The 25,157-nt window shown below is 28.2% G+C and overlaps 3 protein-coding genes and 1 pseudogene across 3 annotated transcripts; 2 read left to right on the top strand and 2 right to left on the bottom strand.

The window, feature by feature from the left end:
* Window positions 1-195: 195 nt before the first annotated feature.
* LOC105429066 (carbonic anhydrase 2-like) lies at window positions 196-4,767 on the top strand. The gene is made up of 7 exons (XM_089084839.1): window positions 196-635; window positions 703-844; window positions 1,031-1,136; window positions 1,282-1,384; window positions 1,623-1,756; window positions 1,849-2,034; window positions 4,627-4,767. The coding sequence occupies exons 1-6, from the start codon at window positions 449-451 to the stop codon at window positions 1,966-1,968; spliced, it is 792 nt and encodes a 263-aa protein (XP_088940965.1). The 5' UTR covers window positions 196-448; the 3' UTR covers window positions 1,969-2,034; window positions 4,627-4,767.
* On the bottom strand, window positions 2,396-18,774 carry LOC105429068 (uncharacterized). Its single transcript, XM_089084821.1, has 33 exons — window positions 18,129-18,774; window positions 15,033-16,411; window positions 13,923-14,078; window positions 13,512-13,783; window positions 13,080-13,269; window positions 12,641-12,988; window positions 12,337-12,486; window positions 12,057-12,212; window positions 11,855-11,995; window positions 11,632-11,756; window positions 11,293-11,470; window positions 10,737-10,804; window positions 10,438-10,630; window positions 10,220-10,311; window positions 9,673-9,868; window positions 9,146-9,505; window positions 8,822-9,069; window positions 8,602-8,677; window positions 7,084-7,628; window positions 6,525-6,796; window positions 6,036-6,363; window positions 5,711-5,798; window positions 5,555-5,631; window positions 5,288-5,422; window positions 4,881-5,021; window positions 4,619-4,816; window positions 4,311-4,507; window positions 4,120-4,223; window positions 3,743-3,957; window positions 3,455-3,583; window positions 3,197-3,351; window positions 2,892-3,027; window positions 2,396-2,719 (listed from the first exon to the last, which is right to left on the bottom strand). The coding sequence occupies exons 2-33, from the start codon at window positions 15,253-15,255 to the stop codon at window positions 2,648-2,650; spliced, it is 5,964 nt and encodes a 1,987-aa protein (XP_088940947.1). The 5' UTR covers window positions 15,256-16,411; window positions 18,129-18,774; the 3' UTR covers window positions 2,396-2,647.
* A 761-nt stretch (window positions 18,775-19,535) lies between these two features.
* On the top strand, window positions 19,536-25,132 carry LOC105429117 (uncharacterized; annotated as a pseudogene).
* Window positions 21,503-23,930, bottom strand: LOC105429118 (MYCBP-associated protein). Its single transcript, XM_089084600.1, is given in 2 exon segments — window positions 21,503-21,597; window positions 21,600-23,930. Coding segments are annotated over 2 exon segments (1,917 nt in total). The 5' UTR covers window positions 23,422-23,930.
* Window positions 25,133-25,157: the final 25 nt, after the last annotated feature.

Here is a 25,157-nt window from a genome sequence, read left to right as displayed (position 1 = left end):
AGAATTTATCCAGCATTTCATACCGCGTGATAATTTCAATTTAAAATAATGAAAGTATAAAATAATGTAAATGTCAAATGATGATTTTTACCAAAAGTCAATGTATAAAGCCTACTTCAATTTATAAAACTATATAATGTGAAGGTAATCCCATAATTGTAAATAAAAATTTAAAGGTATTATTACGCGTTAGCAATTTTTCACGTCAAGATGATTGCGATATTTATATTGAAAGTAACACGTCCAGTTTAGAAGCGATGAAAATTTAAATTTAAATTATCTTTTCTGTTCGAAAGCTTGATACACTCATCGTTATGTACAGATGACATCCAAATCTAAAGGCGTACGACCACGTAAATAAAAAAATGATAACCTTCTGTTTATCTTATATATAAAAATTTCTATCTAAATATATGTGACATTTATTTAAAAATAATCTGATTGATAAATGCTATTTAAATCTACACAAGAACAAAAATTATGCACGACATCGTCTTCGGGATTACCGAAATGGCGGCAATCTCCGATCGATATCAATCGCGTCATCGCGTGGAGCAAGAAATTTCCGCCCTTACTTTTGACAAACTATTGGTCAAACGATGGCACAGCAACACTTACAAATACTGGCAATACAGGTTCTTTTTATTCGGTAAATATTTAAAATAACGTATATATATATATTTATCATTTGATAATTTGTAGTTAATATCGAATTGGCGAACAAAAAAATACCGACAATGCGTGGCGGTCCTTTGAAAGATGATGAATTTCAATTTATGAACGTGCAATTTCGATGGGGCCCGTCCGACTGTCGAGGCGCGGAACATTCTATCGATAACACTTGGTTAGAGAAATGAATTTCATATTAAGAGTTAATAATCATACATGAAGAATGTATCAATCATACTTTTTATTTAAGTTTCAATTTTTATTTTAATTAAAATTCAATATAATTTTAAACCGCTTAAACGTTTTTTTTAGCATAATTAATGTTCATCAGTGCAACTTCTAAATGACAAATATTTAACAGGTATTCGATGGAGGCGCAAGTTATGCATTGGAATACACGTTATGGATCGATAGACAAGTGTTATGACAAATCTGATGGAATTGCAATACTCTCCTATCTTATGCAGGTTTAATCAATCAAAAGTTAATTAAAATCCGATATATCGGAATTTTTCCGTTTTTGCAATAGACAGTATTTCGAGAATAATCATTTTGTTGGAAATTACTGTTGCAATTTAATGAAATTAAAACGTGTATAATTGTGACGAAAAGGTCGTTGGCTGTTCTGGGATTCCGGATAATCCCGCGCTTGTTCCAATCACTAATAAACTTTCGGAAATAAAACGGGCGGATAGTATCGTGAATATCACTTCTGGTAATTACGTAATGTAAAATCATTTTTAATAATAATTATCATATTAGTTAATCACGCAGAATAGATCATACAATTATTAGTATAGTATTTTTTTCTTTATATGATTATAAAAGTGTTTCTGCAAAAAGTATCTTTATAGAATATTTTCGTAAAATATTTTCGTAAAATTCCTTGATTTACTCTTCTTAGGGGAATATTATGTGTAATATTTTTAATCGATTATGTATTTATGATGTAGACTGCCTACGTTGGATGAATGTATGTATGTATCCTGGATATTATACTTATTCGGGCTCTTTTACTTTTCCTCCGTACTATGAATGTGTTACTTGGATAATTGTGCCAAATCCAATAAGAATATCTTCCCATCAGGTATATTGAAACTGTGTTAAACGTAAATTTAACTTTAAAGATTATGTACAGCTAAAAAAACTAATTATGATAATAATAATATGCTACCATAGATTGAGGCATTTAGGAGTCTTTATGATCACAAATGGGAACGTATAGTAAGGAATTATAGATCGCAACATCTTCTTCATGGAAGAAGGATTTTCTTTGCCACAAATGATATGGTAGCTTGATTGATGACATATCGTTCTCGAGGAAATTTCTACGAATTACATCGAATCCATATCGAACAATTAAACGTAAATGTGAATAAACAATGTGTTAAAGCATGCTGTTCATATTTGATTTGATTCTTGCTGTATATATGTTTTTGATTTCTCCATCACTCCCATCAATCGGCGGTGATAAAATGATAAAAATTAGCTTTGAGTAGGCTACAAGGTTGCAAAATCGTTGAATTAACGACACGTAGTTACACAATAAGCATTATCTTGAAATTCAGAAATGATATGCTCTTTCTCTATTAACATTTATGCCAGCAAAAAATATAACGCACGTAGAGACCACATTCAATTACTTTATTAAAATAAAAAATTGCTTTAGCTTTATTTTACAAATTATTGGTTTAAAAGTACAAAGTAATCAAAGGGAAATAAAAGCTTTATTTGTAATAAATATTTTATTTTAACTGTAATATGGTCACATTTATTGTAAATTACAGTGGGCTTATTTCTTTATCCAATGATTCTCTCATGCAAATATCATACTTAATGTAGATATTAATTACATATACATACGTGGCACACACACCCGTATTTACATTTCATTTTTTATTATTTAACCGTTACTTTATAAATTCAATCGTTACATAATAATTACATCAATTTTATAAGTAAATAATTTATTTAAATTTTACGAGAAATTTGCATAAGACTCAAAGTTCACAAATATTAAGGCAGCATTGTATAGGTATTCCAGTTGTTCCTAAACATTAAATAAAATATTTAAAGTGAGTATATGTTTTACAAAATTTCTCCGTATAATATTTATATTTTTTGTTTCTATGTCTTATAATATAAAAAAATAATAATTTAATTTTTATATTAATAAAATTCTTATCATAAAAATTTATAATGTCATAAAATTGATATTATACCAGAGAATGAACGAAATCTGATCTCGCTCGTTTAACAACTCGTACTGCCATACAAACGTCGCATTCTCTTTTAATGGCCATTCTCTCTAATAAAAAACTCATTGCTAAATAGAGACCGCACCCAGTTACGCCATCACTGAAAGATCACTATTTTATTTACTGAATTATTTTTTAAAAACATATTTAAGATTAATTATTTATGAGAAATCCGCAAATATTATTTATTATTAATAAAACTTTTTAAAACATAATAATTTGGAATGTCATAGTTTTCACATAGATTTTCATCAGTATTATATCCTTACTGGCAAAGCGTAACAATCGGTCCATCGCCTTTCGCAATTCTTCCTACAACATGCCAAAACTTCACCATCACCGTAACCGGCGGTGGTGGTTGATTCTTTCCTGGTTTCCACTCTGTTAAGTTCAATATAGTAACAGATTGTTCCCTCGAAAGTTCCTGCGATGAAGTTGTTACGTTAAACATAAAATTGTTAACATAAAATTACGTTAAACATAAAATTGAAAACTGTGAAACTGTCAACCTCGGAATTACGACTTACCTCGGAATTATCAATAAGCAGCAACTTCTGTGACGTATAATATTCCATTTTCACAGTTTCTCTCGCTCTGATGGTCAAATAAAGAGTCGGTTTAAACTCGCTACTTGCAAGAGTGATTGAGCAGCAAGTCTAAAAACTCAAGGTGTATAACTATATTGCATTTATGCACTATAAAATTTGCGTTAATTATTTATTATAATAATATAGCATAATTTAAAATAATTTATTAATTTAAAATGATATATAAATAATATACAAATATAATAAATATAAAAGAGATGTTCATACAATATCTTGAAGATCAGGCGGCTGCAGCATAACAATAAGTTCAACTTTTAATTCGGCAATCATTCGCCAGAAATCAATAATCGTCGAAGGCATTGGAAGTTGCGTTGCTAGATATTGATTCTGGAATCTTACTCCGTCCACGTAAACAGCGGATAAATAATCACTATCCTCATCTAATTCCGAATATCTTGTCAAATATATTCTATTATTCATATCTATAAAATGAGAAATAAACCTTCATATGTCTAATATTTATGTTGCTAAAAATTAATTGGAAATTACATAAAACTTGTTTGCTTGCATTGTTAATGAGTAAAAATTTAAGATATGAATTCATAAAATAATTTTCAACGTAATTAAAATGTTTGCCAACAAACTTGAAATCAATTCCGGAAATCTATTTTTAGCTCGATTACGTTCCGATAACGATGGTAGAGGTGTAACTTGTTGTAGGACTTTATCTTGCCAAATATTCTGTAATCTAAGAATTGTGTGTAACTTAAGATACTTTCATAACATTATTTCAATTTGTTTAGGTATAAAAATAAATTCTAATAAATTCATATACCTCTGTTGTTGAATTGGTAATTGTTTCTTTAATTCCTTAATTTGCATCGGTAACGTTTTATTACATGGTAAAGAAGTCGAAATAGAAAATAAACATTCTATTAATATTAAATGTGCCAGTATATATTGTTGTGTGTTATTTATCATGTTCGCTCTTTCGCTTGTTATGGATACTGTTTCGGCAAAGACGTCGATCATCTAAACAATTTAGTTTACATAATCTTTTATGTAATTAAAGAAATATTGAATACAATTAATAAATTGAAATGACATTATCAAAGCAATTATAAAGTAACATGTCATTATTGCCTTTTCAGCTGCTGCACGACGGAGACAAATATCGCACAAAATAATAATTCCGGTTCTTCCAATGCCAGCACTACAATGAACTGCTATGGGTCCTTTTCCAGATGATATCGCCAATAGTTTCTTCAAGTATGTGACTATGGAGTGCGTGTACAACGGCATACTGTAGTCTGGCCAAGCCGTATAATGAAGATGTTCTATCTGTTGTGTTGATGTAATTTAATATAAAAATTATGTGTTCAATGTGAAATTAAAATATTAATACCTTTCGAGTTTCTTCTCCGTAAGTGACATAGAACGTTCTAAAACAGTAATCAGCAAAGACATTATGCTCTGCATTTAATACAATAATATCGCCATATTTCTTCTTTTTTTTAATATCCGGCCAATACTGTATACATTTTGTCTGGAAAAATTAATGTTTAATATTTACACAACAGAAATAAATATTAATTTTGTATTTTTCTATTATTATTCTAGATTTTGTATCTAAGCTAATATGTATCTTTATTATCATTTAATTAGAAGGTTTCAACGTTATAATTTTATATGTTTTATATAAATTTTGTATATATATATATATATATATATATATATATATATATAAAATAAATTATATACACGTACATATATATTGCAACTATTATGATTTAATGAGAAAATAACATTTACCTTTCCACTTTCAACAATATTTGTCAACATACAGATAATAAGAACATTTTCCTGCCAAATCATACGCCAAAAATCGAGAACTGTATTTAGTTTAGGACCTTGCGTTGCTATATAACACTTATTCGTTTTATATCCCTTTTAAATAATAATTATTAAAATTAAATAAATATTTTATCAACATAAATATACAAATATTATAAATACATAGACATATAATTTTATAACTTTGTTTCAAATCTGTGATACTCATGATTAATTATGACTTACGGTAATGTAATTAGCATTAATATAATCGGAGTAAGCGTTATCCGGGAGTTTTTCCAATACTACGCGCGTTTTATCATCTGTATAAATTAATAATAATAATAACTTTAATTTGTTATTTCACAAGTATAAGTATGTATATAATTAATTTTTCTATACATGTTGTAAGACTTTTGTATCGATTTTTCAATTTGTTCTCCGGCAATTTTCCGAAATCCGATTTCTGTATTTGCCCTCTTGAAAGAATCTTAAAAGAAGATCTTGAAATAGTCTTATTGTATTGCATTATAATATAATTACAATTTTATAATTATATAAAAAAAACTAATTTCTTTTGTAAATTTCACATATAATTAAAATTTTATGATATATTACTTAAAAAAAAAAAAAGAAAGATAACAAGAAAAAAATCCACTTCCTCAAGAAATATTAAAAAAAAAAAATTTAATAATGTAGTAATTTAAAATAAGATAAAAGAAATTACTTTGTACTGTTTATCTAGCAATCCTGATTGTATTGCTTGCTTGACATAATCTTCGAAATCTTTCACTTTGACTAATGATGTCATTTCTTCCTCTTCTTCATTATCTTTCATGGCAAATGATAGCTCTTCCGAAATAATTTCATCCGACAAGGATTGTCTGTCAGAAATGTCTGACTGATCCTGTTCTGAATATGATATAATGGATTCCATATACATCGATTCGTATTCATTCTCCATATATATCGATTCGTATTCTTCTTCAGACTTTTGAATATTCTGACAAGCTGTTTCATACTGCATTAGTTCTTCAGTAGATCGTCGACATTTCCTATTAAAATAATGTATCGATTTTCAGCACAATAAAATTAAGTTTATTCTATCAAAATCTTATTTGCTGCAACAATAGATTCTTTATTTTAATACTTATACGATAAATGTTAATAGATTGGAACAAGCAATTACTATTTTTTTTTAAAGAAAAGATACTACCTTTGGCATAAGTAAAAAGATATACTTGCTATAATGAGATATATCACGAGTGTACAAACCAACACCAAGCAACGTACAAACCACACTTCGTGATATAGAGCTTTACTGGTACGAATTAACTTTGCAAGTATAATCGGTTTGTTAGACAAATTTGCTTCAATTATCATAACTATTATTTCATAAGATTCGTTAGGTTTTAATGGACAATTTTTCGCATTTCCATAAATTTTATTGTCACCAACTATGAATAGTTTGCCAGCGAGCTCATTGATCTGTCGCAATAAATAGAAACAAAGATACATGATCCGAAATATACATATGTATAAACATTAAATTTCAAATATAAAATGTATAAATATCTTTTTATTATTATTCTTATTTATATCACAACTATAAGTTATATAGTATCAATTTTATACAGAAATTAATGGCACGTATAAAACTCAGATGTATAATAGCGTTGTTGTGCCTAAATTCCTTTAATCATTATTTTATTATTAATACAAGTTTATATATTGTAGAAAATTTATATGCACAAGTAATACAATTCTCTACATACCGGAACTTCAGCAGCTAACCAAGCGACTTCGTCCATCTTTAATCCAGCTCGCACTTGCAAACTTTTAGACAAGTTCAAATGTTGATCGCAAGGATTAGAGCCTTTTATAATAACGAACATCATGCTGCCTTGCGTGTCGTTCACAACAGACGGTATATTTAACGAAATAGAATTTGACTTCTGCACTCTGACATTCAAGTCACCATCAAAACATGTTGTTGATGGCGTATAAATTTCCATAGAATTTGAGCTTCTAGTCCTATTTGCGATTGTCACCGTTTGAACATAGATGAGATATTTCGTTGAGGGATATAAATACAATCGCTTGCTATAATTATACATGTATTGAGTAACCGGGTATTCATATGTCCAGTTTTTATTTGTAGATCCTTGTACAAGACGCTTTTTAAGATCTGATGATATTTCTACTAACTGAATGCGAAAGGATCGCAGATGGTCTCCTGTTTTCCAAGGATGAAGCCACTTTAGATCAACTATGCTGTTGTTGTTCATTGTGAAAGTGCAATTACTAGGTGCTTCTGGTTCTAAAATGTAATACATTTAATAGTTTTCATATCGGATAAGCAATTTATGTAATTTGCAGGATATTATAAATCAATTTTAAGAACACGCCAAATAATATTTTACTGTACGTAATGTGAATAAAACAATTGAAATATTTAATGAAAATAAAAGACGTTTCTGGAATGTCATCGAAGATTTATGATCAAGATTCAAAAACCTAACTGAAAAAAGTAAAAAATCATAAATTGTGAAAATAATTGTGAAACAATATTTTAATTTTAATTTGTTATTTAGTTTCAACATTAAAATATTAATTTTTCAATATGCTATATATTATTTTTAACATTGTTTTCTTAATTTATGATACTTTTAGGTTTAATGTTTTGCAAGTTTATTCATTCTATCAGAAAAATTTTTCTTGTATGATGTCACAGCTTTGCTTTCATTGCTTTATATATATTCATGTTTTATCAACTTTATCTACGTTACTAAAATATTTCAGAAAATAAGATTTGACAAAATCTTTCCTAAAATCATCATTTTGTTGTCTAAAATCTGTTTTATTAAAGGTGTTTTAAAATGTCGATAATCTGGCATTAACTGTAGCGATACGGTACAGGTATGGAGAGGAACAAAAAATGCTCTTTCTCACGTAAGATAAACAAATAGAAAACGTTAGACCAAGCGTATCTTAAGGCAAAAGAATATATATTAAATATATTAAAAAATGACATATATATGCCTTTTTTTACATATATTTAATAAATTACATAAATAAATTAGGTATAATTAATGGTTTATATGTGTTACAATTAATTATCTGTAAATAAATTATTGTTACATACATTATAACACATGTAACCAATGTATAACTTATTACATATGTTACATTAATGTATTATAGATAATTAATTGTTAAATTCATAATTTATAATAGAAGAAAATTTATAATATCTTCATAAGTTTTAAACATTTTTAAATTTGAAATCTTACCTATATTAACAAGCATTTCTTCAGTCACAAAAGCCGATGGACCTGGTTCAGTAACGTTCATATTGTATGCAAAAATCTACATGTACATTTTGTATTATGCAATTTTTATGTCCATGAAATAATAAATAAATTTTATTTTTAATCTAGTCTATTTTTAACTCTATACAAATTATTCATATTTTCAAAAATGAAAATGTTTAGAAATTTAATATTTCCTTACCTGAATTATTAAAAATCTTGTAGACGGTTTTTGAACATTTTCGCAAATATAATCTTCCCACAAATCACAAGATTTATTGGTGTGATTTTTCATATTTGTGCAATGCTCGTCAGTATCACATAACTGGATACCATAATCACGCAATTTGCCGTTGAGAGGAGGAAGTGGTCTTTGCCATCTCAAGTGTATCACAGGTTTTTCACGAGTATCAATCTCGACGACTTCCAAATTGTTTACTTTGGGTGGAGCTATTATGTTGATTAAACACGCATTACATTATGGTTGTAAAAAAAAATATTAAATAGTCATAATGTTAAATTTTACCTCTTGGTGGAATTTCGCATTCGAGTTCTACGAAAGCGGTTTTATTTATAATATTTCCTATTATCTTATTTGTATTATCATTTTTAACATCTCTTGCTACATAAACTTTTATTAAGTATCGCTCAGCACCTGCTAATGTTTTCTTCCAAGGTGCAAATTCTACTGTATTTAAATTGAGAAAATTCCGTTTGTCAAGTTTCTTTCTAACGCTTAGGCTCTCATTTTTTACAGAGTTACTAATCCCATATACTATTATTTTGGTTTTCATTGGTCCCGAAATTGTCGTGCAATCTTTAGGTGCTTCCCATGATAATATTCCGTTTTCTGCTCGTAAGTTATTAATTATCTCCGATGGTATTTCTATAAAAAATTGGCTGATATACATTTATATGTATAGCTATATATATCGCAAATTATTTTAAAATTTATTAAAGAAGTAATTTTAATTAAATTTATTTATTCATGCTATTTCTGTTTGTTTTATGGTATTACTAATAACTATGTTAAATAATAACTTGAATACTCACTAGATTCTGCTGTGGCAAAAGTTGTTTCCGCTATCATGTGGGAATTTTGTGAATTATGAGCTATAATTTGCGCACTGTAAGATGTGTACGGATGTAAATCAGAAATTGTAATCATTGTATCTGTTGTCGATATATTAATTATACGATTATTTGGTGTAGTTAGATTTAAATCTCTACAACCATAGGACTCTATCACCTGGAATTTATAACATATACATACGCGTGTGTGTGTGTGTGTGTGTGTGTGTGTGTGTGTGTGTGTGTGTGTGTGTGTGTGTGTGTGTGTGTGTGTGTGTGTGTGTGTTTACGTATAATAAGTTAATGCATGTTAAACTGATAAATTTAAAAGTAATAAACCTTATGTTATAAATATACTGTTCAAAATAAAACGCATCGACAATTCCGCATAATTTGATTATTTGGTATGAAATTTTTACTAATACCAGATGAACTTTATTAAACTAAATAATATTAATTAACTAAAAGTAAATTTTATGTACATACTTTAAATAACTACTTATACTTTAATTATTTTTAAAATACTTACCTTTAAAATCACTTCATATTGTGTTATATTTGATTGACTTGGAGGTCTCCAAGTCAACATTACTTCTGTATCAGTCAACACTCTAGATGAGACTATAAATGTTTATTAAAAATATTGATAATTTAAATATATAATGTAACAATGTATTTATATGCAATATCTACAACATATGCATCTACGTATATTTTTATATATTCTTACGATATAATCAAACTTACCGTTGTCAAGCGTGCGAATTTCTTGAGTAAATATCTTATAACTTTTGTGATACATAGTCACATTAAAATTAGTATATGATGGTAAATGTTGTAATGTGTATGGAAAATACATATTTGATTCAGAAACTTCTCCGTTCGTATTTATATTTCGAACTATCAGATGATACGAACTCTTTGGACATGGATGTAATTGCTATTATAGAAAAAATAGGAATAAATTTTATTGTTTCCACAATACTTGTGATTAAAAATCAAAATTAAGAAATTTAAAACAAATTTAAGATAAAATGAATACATACATTTGAATTGATATCCCAATTAATTACCAACTCGGTTCCTCCAGGTGTTACGATAAAATTTTCAGCGGCTAAACCATTGCACAAAGTATCGATAGAGAAATATTATTTTAAAACAGAACTAAATAAATAACTAAAACAACATTTTTATACAAGTTTAATAATAATAAAGATGCAACTATTTTTTCAATGTAGTAAGAAATTTTGTAACTATTATTACTGAATTATTTTTTATTATGTTGCGTAAACTTAAAGATATTTTTATGTAACAAAAATACGTAATAATTATTAACATTTATATTATGTTAAAAATGATAAGCTATTAATAATGAATTGAAACAAGTCTAATTAAAATTAATTACAAATTTATTACAAATTTATTTTTTAATTACAGATAACGAATTATCAGAAATAAACATAAATATTTCTAGATAATGTTTGAAATCAATACATAAAGCAATCTTAAAGATATATTTATTAAAAATATAAGATACTTTGATAACTTGATTTTAGATATTTTGTTGTTAGGTTTATACAAACTAAATAAATACAAACTTACGATTGCATTGAGTCTCAACAATTTTCCAGTCACCATATATTAATTCATTTTCAACGAGTAAATTACAACTAATTTGATAAATAGCACCAGGTTCTAAATTTTTAAAAAATCCTATTAATTGTGTCATATTTCGAAATATCCTATTCCATGAATGTGGAACATCATATTGCATTTGTCCCTGTAAAAATTTATTACAAAATTATTCTTTCTTTATTTTTTATCGGATGCTAAAAAATACTAACTATATTTGGAATTATATTGATCGCAACTCAAAAAATAACTCTTATAACATTAAAAAATATTGGGACAAATAATATAAATGTATATGTACATATGTACTTTAATGTCAAAAGAATAAAATATTGAAATATTATCATATTCATCTTTCCATATCATAGGAACAATGGCATTAATAGTTGTTTCGCTTGTAGAAATAATCACAGGTGTGCTCGGTTTATTTATACCTATAAAATAATTAATATGTTTGCATTTAATTTATAACTGATATTTGCTTAAGTATAATAAAACATAACATAATATATAACATATAACAAAGTATTACTTATTTGACACATGGGAGGTATGTAAGTTTTTCTATAATTGTTGCATCCCTCACTGCATATTCCAGTTATTTTATTACACGATCCTTTACACAAACCGCATATGTTTTTGCAGCCATGACCATAGGTGTTTGATGTACAAGCTAAAAGCACAATTTATTATATGTCGAAATATGTAAAGAAATAACGTTAAAAATTGCTTACGTAAAGAACACTTCTTTCCCCAAAAACCTGGAGCACATGTACAACCGTCTTTGTAACAAATTGTAATATTTTGACAGTTAACGTCACTATTTAGATCACCTTCGCACGATAACAAACATTGCGGTCCAATTTTATCTTGTGGACAATCTGCGTCATCTAGAGAAACGTTCTCTTTTTATTATAAAATAACTTTTTACTTTTTTAAAAAAATTAGTGGATAAAGATGCGATATGATTACTTTTAGTTAATATTTGTATTTATCACTGATATTCTTAATTACCCAGTTTTATATTCCGTTCAAGACGAGATGTAGAACTCACGAGAGTATGTTCATCATAAAATAATTTTTGACATGTTATCTTCGGCAAAAAGGGAAATTTTTTTCCATACCAATTTTTTTTGTAATTCAAAACACTTTTTCTCAAAGCTTCTAAAATATAATGTAAAATACATTATATACATAAATCAATGAATTTATTGGAAAATTTTTAGAACTGTTTGATGATTTCCATGGTGTGCAATAATTGATATTAAGAAATATATGATTTAATTAAAGAATTTTAAAAAGTAACAGAAATTCTTACCATTTTGAGGACATTGACGAACATTCGCTATCGCCCACAGAGGTTTAGAAATATTTCTAATTAGTTTAGGAATTAATTGAATTATTACTGAACTATAATTATTCGCTGAAAAATGACTTTTAATTTTGACAGATTGCCACATAGGTAAACGATGAACTTTGGCTTCTGATGAGCCTTTTACTGTAACCATTCCTATCGTTTTATGTGTCGTGGAATCTCGCAACAATACGTGTGCATTACATTCGTTACACAGTCCAATTAATAATTGTATGCATATTGGTTTATTATTAAATTGAAAGGCAGGACTTAATAAAGTTGCGGTCTCGACATTTGTATGCAGAAAATTGTCTAAAATCAAATTATTTTTTTATTAATCAATTGATAATAAATTTGAAATAAGTTTGCTTGATAGAAATTTCTTTTTAGAATTTGCACTTACAAATATGAAATCGAAACATTGATGAATAACTTCTGATGAACATATAGTAATCATAGTTTGAAGGTTCGTTCTCTTTTAAATCTCTATATGTTATAATGTTTTCATCAGTATCATAGATGATTATTGTTCGAAATATAGCATCCCATGAGAGAATGAACGATCGCCACTCATTATCAGACAACGATATAGTCTGTATTGATTATTAATTTTAAATGTAACATGAAGATTCTTACATCAATTTTTAAATCTTTTAAGATTTTATTCTTAGGATAACATAAAGGATTGCTTATGAAACATTAGGATGACATAAATAATAGTGTGTATAAAAATTCTAAGTTCGTTTGAAATTGATCTCAAAATCGTTTTGTATATAATATGAAAAAACAGCGTGATAAGGCTTCAAAAAGAAAAGTATAATATATATTTAATTACTTTGTAACTAACTGCTACTTTCTCGCATGCTGAAGCGATCAGCCATTTATTCATTTTATTCGCACACTTTCGTATAACAGATTTATTTTCCGAGTCTATTGTAATCCAATAGCAAAAATCCTTATTATAATTTTGACCATTGCAAATTAATATATGCGCGTGATGAGATACGGGTGATGAGGTACGAACCGAAAAAGAGAGTGATAAAGTGATAGGAAGTTGAATTATGTATTTATAATCATCTCCAGGATTATAATAATATTCTTTAAAGTCTGAAAATTGGAAGCAAATATTATTTAAAGCTATTCTAAAGATATATTTTTCTTGTAACATTGCTATATATTGTTACAAATTGTTGTATAATATATTTTATGCATATTGCAATTCTTTCTTACTCCACGAGACTTTTACCTTCCCATCGTTGATCAAACACTGGACCCATGGGTGTTTTAATCGAATCTGTGAGATTCCAGTCATCTCTCCTCCATAATGTTAAGCAATTTTCCTCTGCATTCATTTTGCAATTTATCTTATTATTGTTGAAACTATTGTTGATATCGTGAAATCCTAAAATAATATCTGTGTTTATGATAAATGCATTATCTCATAGAAATGTAATAAAGCATCGAATACTTTATAAAAAAATTTACTTAAAGCTAAATATTAATGACAACTTCAGTAAACAAACGTAACAATAAAATTATTTATGAAAGCAGGAGAGGCAATAAAACTATTTTTGGGCAAATGTCAGATCCAGCTTAAATAAGTGGGCAATTTTGATCTTCTATATGTGTCCTATAATTCCCTCAAACAATTTTGTAATAGAACTATTTAATTCATTGTAATAGCAGTCTATATTTTCTCGATTTTTGTGGGATTTCGCACTCTTGCCTCAATCACATGTATTTTCAAGTAGTCAGTATTTAGTGTCGCACTTTCCTAAAAAAGTTCACATGTAATAAAATACGTCAATACTATTTCTCTCATCAAAGGTTCTCATGTAAAAATTGAACGTTATTTTATATAAAAAAACTTAATATTAGTTTAAACAAGTTTGTGTGATTCTTGACTAATGAAACTTTGATGTTGCTTATGAAAAAAAGTGCTAAAGACAATGGAGTAAAGCTGTGTATGATTGTTTCTACGAAATGCTATGTGAAGTAATAAAATAACGTTCAATTTTAACATGAGAACGTTCGCTGAAAAGAATGGTTCTGATATATTTTATATATCAGAATATGTGGACAAAGTTTTTGAGAAAGTATGAAAGTGCAATACCAATACTGACAACTTAAAAATCCATGTGATTGAGGCAAGAGTGCGAAATCGAGGAAATTCAGATTGCCAACGATTCAAAAGATTCTATGACAAAACTATTTAAGAGAATTATGAGGCAAACATAGAAGATCAAAATCGCCAATTTTGAGCCAAATCTGACATCTGCCCAAAAATCGGCCTTATTGAACTTCATCCTTTATGAATAAATTTCATATTATATTCATTTCAATTTTGATAACTTACGGAAATCGTTTGCAGACAATTTTGCCTTTTTAAAATTTGGATTATTTAAATTGTAGTTCCACACAAGAGCGCCACCATCGTTTTCTGAGAGACATATCATTCTCAGATTTGATGATTTAGAAAATGTTGATGATCCACGCAACAGAGTTACTTTTCCGATAATGTGTACTATCTTACTTGCGAAGATAAATAACATAAACCAACGCATTATTACTTTCTTCATTGTTAATCAAATCACACACGCTGTTTGACGACGACAATTGTCAGAATAAAAATAAATGAAACAACATGTACAATAAACAATATATATTTAATTAATCAGGTTATTTCATCGTATCATGTTTTATAGTCTTTATTTTATAGTCTTTGTGCTAAAATCGTTTCAGACCGTTTATCGAAAACGTTTAAAACACGTATGAATAAATCTTTTGAAAATAACAATTTATACTATGAAAAGTTAATTTAATTAACTATATAATAATAGAATTAAATTTTTTGATCGTTTAATACTTTAATTTTCATTTTACACTATTCAATCTACCGGCCAGCAGTAATTTCAGATAGTAACTGGTAAAGGAAAGAAACTCAACTTCCTTCTACTAAATCCGAGATAATATGTTCGTATCTACCGCCTGATGCTTGACGCATCAGGAAATGACGATTGTACAGGATGATTATGCCATTTTTATATTAGATTACTATAATTCGAATTATATAAATATATTTTATATTTACGAAAAGAACACTTTTATTGGCAAATCTAAAAATTTGGCTAGATACAGATCTGAAAATGATTGTTGGGCCTTCAAAATTATTATATACGATTTTTTTTTATATTATTATATGTTCAAATTGATTGTTAGAAGATCAAACATTTTTGCAGTATTATCATCATATTTAAGTGTTTTACAAAATAATTTTGACGGGCCAACAAAATTATTTTTAGATCTGTATCTGGTCAAATTTTTAGATTTGCCAGTAAAAGTATTCTTTTCGTGTATACATTTACATTGTATTATATAACTAATAGGAACCGAAGGAATTAACAATTAACTAAAATAAATGAATAAAAGTAATTATTAATCTAATAATTTATGAAATAATTTTATTGCCGATGATTTATTATATTATTTTATGCCGTAACAAGGAGGATGGTTCATGTTCAGTTAAGTCAACCAGAGCAGTACCGACATAACGAAGCCGATTGCAATTACTGGCTGGATAGAGGTTCTGCTTTCAAGACAAGTTTTCCAGCAAATGAAGACATTTACGAGCTGACAATTCTTTGTTAGGTGTCGAAGTTTGAGATCCCATAGACGAGAAAGCTCGGCTCTGAGGTGTGCCTTGAGGAGTTGTACGCGTTTGTCTAAAAGTACGATCTGCAAGAAATGACAGAAAACGAAATATTTTATTTTGTTAATTAAAAAGGTAATTTAAGTATAACAAACAGTCTAATGTAAAAAAATTATATTTATCTAAAGAAGATAATATTATTAACTTTTAAACAAGCATATTTATGTCTTTCTAAATATTTTATTAAAATATTTTATAAAATATTTTGTACTATTTTTGTTTTTTAATTTGCGAAGGTAATTTAGCGAGTAAAAATCAATGCAAAAGTAAGCATCAATGCAAAAATAAACAGTATGCAATATATGAATGTAAAATTTTATTATAAAACATTTATGTTTTATATTATTCAAAAGTTTGTGAACAATAATTTTAGATAATAATTAAAAGAAATTTGACATTTTTCAATTAAATCTGTAATAGTTGATTTTTTAATGGAAACTAAAAGATATTAGACGTATTTTCTAATGTTAAATAAATATTTACGATTTGTTGAAATAATTTTATGTGAAGGATTTATCAATGAATACACCATGACTTTAGAATATCAAATTCAATCTCATTAATTAAAAGGTTTTATCTACCTAGGAAATTAATTGGTTGAAAGAGTAATATAAAGTCAGCAAGATAAGATCAGTATATTATTAATAAAATAGATTGTGTATGAAAACTGAAGTTCAGTAAAGTTGGAACGGAAACCGCAACTAAGCGGAAATTTTACCGCAAATCAAACGGAAATTTTACCACTGAGATTTTGTCGTAAATGAAAAATATATGGCTGCGAATCAAAAGAAGAAATTCTAATATACGATAACATTGCAATAATAAAAATTGCAAATAATGCATACTTCAAACAAAATAGAAAGAACAACTTTTGTTTAAGGACTTAAAAATTTGGCTAGAATAATTTTGTTGCGATAATATATAAATTATTATGTGGAACGCATAAGTTAAAGTATAATATTATTAAAAATTTTTTATTCTAGTAATCAATAACTTTAATCTTTATTTATGTTAGAAACAATTAGAACAATTAGAAAGAATATTGAATAATCGTAATGAATTGATATTCGTAATGAATGCTTTGTCACAATCAGTACAGCATATTATAAATATGCTGTTATATGTTATAAATATGCTGTTATATGTTATAAATATGCTGTTATGGGATTGTCAATAATGACAATCTGTATGAATAATAAATTTATAAAATTAGTGCAACATAAAACTTGTTAATATGATATGAGCACGTGACAATAATTTCATGATTTTATTTTTAATAATGCGTAAGCTAGTAAATTTTTAAACACGAAGAAAACTAAATAAAATAATGCAAATAATAAAACTCTTAACAAATTTTGAAGTTAATTTTAAAAAATTATATTAAATATTCTATCATCACTATTTTATCATCACTAGTTTAAGGTAATTAAAAAACATTAATTGTATTACCGGATAGAATTATCGTTCCAAAGATTGATACACACACTCACACATTCACACTCTCCCTTGTAAGAATCCTACCCGATGGCCTCCATATTTATGTAACACTCGCAATATACATACATATACATACCTACACAAATGTTTCTTTTCTTGTTTCTTATCCCTTTTTTTATGTATACCTTTATTTTATTAGATAAAATTAATGTTTAAATTTTAATTTTTATCTAGTTTTAAAACCTTCGATTTATTTTCCCTATCCCATTGATCGCATGAGCTTTCCCTGGTAATAAGAAACTTTACCAAAAAACGAAGTGCAACGGATACTATTGACGTCTTCATCTTTCGAGTTTCCTCTCGGAATACTAATTGTAAGTCTCTCTGTCACGTCAAGGCTGTAGAATCCTTTGGAGGAATTAATATTTAAAAATCGTCAATTTTAAAAAAATTAGTCGCATGAAATATGCATATATCTTATTATAGAGTCGACATTTCAATACATTTACGAACTGTTAACCATATATCAGTTAATAAGCATTTATTATTGTACATAACATACTGTTTTATAAGATATAACAACGTTTAGTATTAAAGAAGTATGAAGAAATGCGGAACGACACGCTACCTGCCAGTACAAATGCCGATTAGAAAATGGTAGCTCGTGGAGCGCTCGTAAATACGGTGCGTGCTAGTACGTCACGTCAACAATTCTCAAGGCCATCAACAATGTGTTTACGACTATTCAACTATTCGACAATATTACGAATAATATCTAATTGACGAATGATCTAGCCGACGCGCTATAATATCTTTTAATAATTCAATATTAAATCGTCTGTAATTATATATGTTTTAAATATGTTCTGAATAATCTATTATCATATTTGCTGTTTTGTTTAACAGACGTTTTGTTATAATTTATTTAACAATAATATAGATATATAAATATATCTTATGTATCTTATTAGTGTTACAATAAATTATCGCTATACGTATGTATGACAAAATAATAACAGGCAAATTACATTTAAATCGATAAAAATTTCAAAGCATCCAATGTTAGAGATATTTGGATTAGATCATTATTAAGAAAATAATTATATAGTGAATATATCATTCTATATCATTTTAATTAGAATAAATTATACTAAATACTCCGATATAATAACAATAATTAGACTCAATTTTTACAAAATCTTTTCTTTATACAATTAAGTTATTGAAATAAATAGCGCTGTTAAGAAGAATACATTCTATTTCTTAGAATGTATTCGATTAATTTAATACGGAATTTTACAAACATTTTCCTCTTTACGGAAAGAACACTTTTGTTGGCAAATCTAAAAATTTGATTAAATACAGATCTAAAAATTATTTTGTAAAACGCTTAAATATGATGATAACACTGCAAAAATCTTCTAACAGTCAATTTGAACATTGTATATAATAACTTTGAAGCTCAACAAAATCGTTTTCAGATCTGTATCTAGCCAAATTTTTAAATTTGCGAGCAAAAGTATTATTTCCGTGTTCGATTTGCAAATTAAATGCATTGTATGCATCAACCAACTTCAAGAATTAGTAACATATTAGATTTGATTAGATTTAGATAAATTAATTGTCATGATGTTTAATTTTGAATTTAAATTTTATAAAAAATTTTTTAATGATATTTTCTTCTATAATGAATAGTTTTTAATTGAAGTAACAATGACGAATTATACAGAATTTATAAGTAAGTAACAAGAATAAGAAAATATGAGAAATAACCTAATGTCAGGTTATGCATATTTGATGTTTATTATATTTGATGTATATTTGATAATTTTTATATTGCATATTTGATAATTTTTATATTGCACATTAATATATATATTTATAAAATTATATCTATCTTATATATTTATAAGAGTCGCAAAGTAGTGGTCAAGCACCTATCGATTTAAATGACAAAATTGTGCGACCTAAGAGATTTTCACCATTAATTTTAAATGGCCATTGGTTAAAAGATGGAAATGCAACTTTGTGTAATGACGGCATAAAAGGTAATGTACTTCATATTAAATAAATTTTGTACACTGAGAAAAATGTTTGGTTGGATTAATTGGAATTCTGTTAGAAAATGGACAAAACAGAATTTTTTGTTTAAATCTGCTAAATTTCTACTTAAATCTACTATAATTTTAGTTAAGGTAAAACCAGAATTCTGATTGATATAATGTTTGTCCATTTTCAATCAGACATTTTTCTCAGTATACTGTTTGTGGGACGTGATTCTAAATTAAATTCTTCTTTCTTAGCAATTATTTATTTAAATGGTGATAGGATTCCATCAATGATAACTGGAGGGCCGCTTATAAATGACGAATATGAATTTCATAATGCGCATTTTCACTGGGGTGAAGATGATTGTAGAGGTGCTGAACATACAATAAATGGTACTTGGTAAGAATGCTCTATCAATTATGATTAATTTAAAGAAAAAGATTCTCTATAGTTGCATTTTATTTTATTCTAATTATGAATTTAAATTTATAATAATATAATCTTTTTAAATTAACATAGGTTTTCCATGGAATGTCATATGGTGCACTGGAATCAAAAATACCTCACTTTTGCAGAATGTTTAAAATATCGAGATGGTCTTTGTGTATTAGCTTATTTATTCTTGGTATATTTATTTACTTATGTATAATGTGTGTGTGTGTGTGTGTGTGTGTGTGTGTGTGTGTGTGTGTGTGTGTGTGTGTGTGTGTGTGTGCGATGATATTATATTTTATTTCTTTATCCATTATTAATAATTCTGTTCTTTAGGTCCAATCAGGATGTTGCAACGTCAAATTTGAAAAAATCTCTGAAAATCTAAAATACATTCAGAATGCTGAATCGGAGATAAATATTCCAGCAGGTTAATATTCAAAATAAAAAAGTCTGTATATGATATAGTATATGATATTATATTAAGTATATATTATATATTATACTGTAGTATATTAAATCTGATAATATTTTTGTAATATTTAGATTGTTTATCATGGATGCGGGTAGCAACAGATTGTTCATATTATTACACATATCATGGATCGTATAACGTAGGCAATAATCCGGAATGTGTTACATGGATCATATTTCCAGTCATTATTCCTATACAATCTTGTCAAGTTAGTATTTTGATTTGACGTATTTATATCAAATATATAGATAATATAAAGATCTGTTTTTATATAGTAATTATTCTTTATATTTAATATTATTAATATAATTAATATTTGACATTTGTAAAATAGAATTTTTGGAAATAATAAGATGTGTGTTTGCATGTATAAATGTATATATTTTTGCATGCATGTTATTGTGTACAATCATTCTACATTAGTAAAATTTATAGGTTAATGAATTTCGAAAATTAAAGGACATAAATGGCGAATTTATAAAAGCCAATTGGAGAGATATTCAACCTTTACGAGGACGACAAATATTTTTAGCTGTCTCTTAAAAAAAATTTTACACATATATATATATACTATATAAACTATATAAATTATTTCAAATGTTTAAAATCTGTAATTTTTTAAATCTTAAAATTTTTACAACACATGTAAAATGAAAGAATCTCTTAAATATATTATGTAACTAAACATTAAATATGTACAATATTTTTTATACGCATTAAAAGATTATTGGTTTATTATTTGTTCTAAAATTGTGCTATTTGTTCTAAAATTTGCTAAAATTACATATAATTGCATTTTAAGCTTCATTTCATCGATTAATGAAAAGAATCGATACTTGCGCAAACTTGTTCTATTGCTTCTTCTAAAGCTTTACATATACGAACGAAGAATATTTCTCTGTAACGTCGCAAATTTAAATCGGAATTTTCCTTTTCTGTATGCACTTGTACATCTTCTGATTGCTTAGTTAACTTTTCGCCACGTTCTTTTTGTAAACTGTTATTGGATTTTTGAGACAAAGGCATTTGTTTCTGTTTCATTTTTATCGGCTCTTGTATCAAATTGTTTCTCTTCACGAATTCACTTTCATCCTCAAAAAGATTTGCAAAAGTACACAAAATATTATACACAGCGTTATACTTACTACTATATGTAACATCAGGCTCAGTCAGGTTTGGTTTGAGACTTTGATTACAAAGATCATTAAATCGAGCGAGCATATCACGTCTGTAATCTGAATCTTTTATTTCTAAAATAATATCTCGCAAAGTATGCAGTGACAAATTCCAGGATGACGTATCATCACCGGTGACATCGGAATATATTGCTTGTAATTGCATCACAATACTTGGATGATAATAATAATGAGGATTTAAAGAGATGAATATGTCACTTTGCGAAAATGATGTCTCATGAGGCAGCTCCGATTCGTAATCTATTCTGTCCATAATTTCTTCGATGATTGAATGTATCGTCGAATCACGAATGCGACAATCGAGATATTCGTCAATCATTCGGTAATCAGTCAGTTCTGCGCTATCTTTTGTACAACCCCAGAATCGAAATACGAAGGTCGAGGAACTTAATATCGGGTCTGTGACTAAACGCCAGAACTCGGTGAAGACTCCGCTCGTTCTGGATCGATACCATACCTTGATCCTCACGATCTGCCCAGGAAGTATAAGTTCTTTTGTCTTGTTGAAGAAAAATGGACTGCCGCGTACCTCTAAGAATACGCCGTACGACCGAAAGGGCAAGTCTCGCCAATGATATACGATAACGCGGGTTCCTTTATTCTCGAGGACAATCTCTCTTTCTATCCGTTCATTGATCTTACTTGTGAAAGATAGAGACCACATGATAGGATCGGCGTCTGTCGATTCTGTTTCAAAGAAGGATTTCCTCCAGACGAATTCTCGATCTTGAATCTTCAGAACTACCGCCTGATTGGCATCTTCACATAACTCGTTCTCAGACTCCATGATAGTCGTCAGCGGAATTCGGAATAGTAATAACGGTTGTTTCTTTTTCTGATAGGCATGTCCTTGAATGACCAATCGTGCTGTTTCCGGTTCCTTAGGCAGCAGCAATGCAATTTTCTCAGCAAGTTCGATTTTACGAGCCTTTAGATAATCACTGCGTTTCCAAGATTCGTCTTTGAGTTTTAAAGCAACGAGATCCCGTTCCTTTGCTATTAAATCTGGCAATCCAACGTGCATTAAATCCGGAGGAAGATTCAAATCTCTTCTGCTAGGAGTCAATGACAATACCGGCACGCAGTCACCGCGTTCCGGCAGGAATTCGAACGTTTTCCAAAATTCCGGTCCACCACGATATTTATCGGCGATCACTGGTACCGGTATGGCGGCGTGTTCCATCAAATTTTTCATCTCAACGAAAGCGCGAAACCTTTCCGAGGAACTCTGCAGTTGATCGGCCTGCGAACGACCGGTAATCGATTCGATGCGACGAGTCTGCTTCTTCCGATCAGCGAGCCATTTTTTCCAATTTATGAAACGACGATCTTCCGAAAAGGATGTATCCCCGGAAAGAAGGTTATCTCTAGTCGTTACAAGTGGTTGGCGTTTTTTCTGCCAAGTTCGACGCTTATCGGATTTACCGATTTTCCGTTCAAAATCCATTTTTAAAAGATCAACCAATTATTTCATATCTCATCTAGAAATATCAAATATTAAACGTCTTATCTTCTTGAATGAGAATTTAATCCTATCTTATTTTCCTATTATTTTCGTTTGCCTTTTCCTTTTCTCTTCCTAAAAATGCACTTTTGTTTGAAGGATGGAATGTACTTTTATTATCGATGATGTGTGATATCGATAAAATGTTTTGCATTGAAGTTCAAGCAAAGCAAAATTGTACAGGCAAAATCATATCAAATATCATGTTTGGAGCATTTATATAAATTTCCCAGTAATATATAGCATACAGATATGAATTATTTGACAGGTGTGATATAATTTTACATCACATTTTATATTAGAATTCTTATTACTGTCTTTTTTTATGCTAATTATATATATAGATACTAATGAATCGAATGAAGAAACGGTTAGATTGATTAGATTGGTTAGATTTATACAACAATTAAGTAATACTGATGGTAAATTGAGATCACCGATCGACTTGAATATCAGCCAAATGAAAGTCATTAAATTAAATCCTTTACAGTGGTTTAACTATAATGTCACGCCAAAAAAATTAAAAATCACCAACACTGGATACACTGGTAAAAGATGAGAATCTTATGAGCAATCTAAATGTTTACTTCTGATAAAATAATTGCGTTTATTGTTTACAGTAATGCTTAGTGCAACATGGCGCGCAGAAATGCCGTATTTGTGCAGTGGCCCTTATGTCGGCGATTATGTCTTTTCGCAGCTCCATTTCCATTGGGGCAAGACTGACATGGACGGCAGTGAACACCATATCGACGGTGGAAGGTCTTAGTTTTATTTTTTATATTCATAAATTAAATTTGCTTATTCTTTTAATTTAAATTTATTTGTTCATAAAGTATGCCGATGGAAATGCATGCAGTACATTATAGAGGTGATTACGAAACTCAAATAGCGGCTCTTCGTCAAAATGGTGGTGTTACCATCTTGGTATATTTATTTCAGGTATTAAAAATGTATATCTTTTTATATCAAATAAATAAATTCAGTTACGTAGTGATGCTAAATTATATTAATTTTCACGTATCATTTTTTTGATATATTTTAAATAAATAATATAACTTCAGAATTGGAGCAAAAATATGTCTTTAGATATTAAGAAGGTGATAAGTACATCTTAGAGATATTATTGTAGCTACAGGCAGCCCCTAATCCACTTTTGGATGATATCATAAATGCATTACCCTTTGTCCAAGCAGCTCATTCTTCCATCCGTTTAATACCTTTCCCTATAGCAAATATTATGAAACGCTTTCAAAATGATTACTTCGTTTATTGGGGTTCCATAATGATGGCAAATATCAAACATAAAATACTTTGGTTAATCAGCAGGAAATCATTAGGAATATCTGTCGAGCAAGTAAGTTGATCAAGTTAAGTAAGTAGCTAGTATAAATGAAAATTAAATAAAATATAAAATTATCATGTAATCAATTCACTCCACATAATAATGTCTCCATTTTGCAAGATTGCGGAGTTCCGAACATTGTGCAATGAACGAAAAATGCCAATTTTATCAAATTGTCAACCATTGCAAGTTAGAGGTAACAGAAATGTTTTCCACGTATCCCCCAGTGGATCTACATATGCAACGCTTCTGCCCATTCGTAATGCCAATAATAAATATATTCAAGATAAAAACAAGAATAAACAATAGTAATTAATGATACAATGACAATAAC

This window comes from Pogonomyrmex barbatus, unplaced genomic scaffold (assembly GCF_055798465.1).
Source record: "Pogonomyrmex barbatus isolate J1 unplaced genomic scaffold, ASM5579846v1 scaffold9, whole genome shotgun sequence".
Classification (NCBI taxonomy): domain Eukaryota; kingdom Metazoa; phylum Arthropoda; class Insecta; order Hymenoptera; family Formicidae; genus Pogonomyrmex; species Pogonomyrmex barbatus.
The sequence above is the reverse complement of the archived record's forward strand: the minus strand, read 5'-3'. Positions and strand labels throughout refer to the sequence as shown.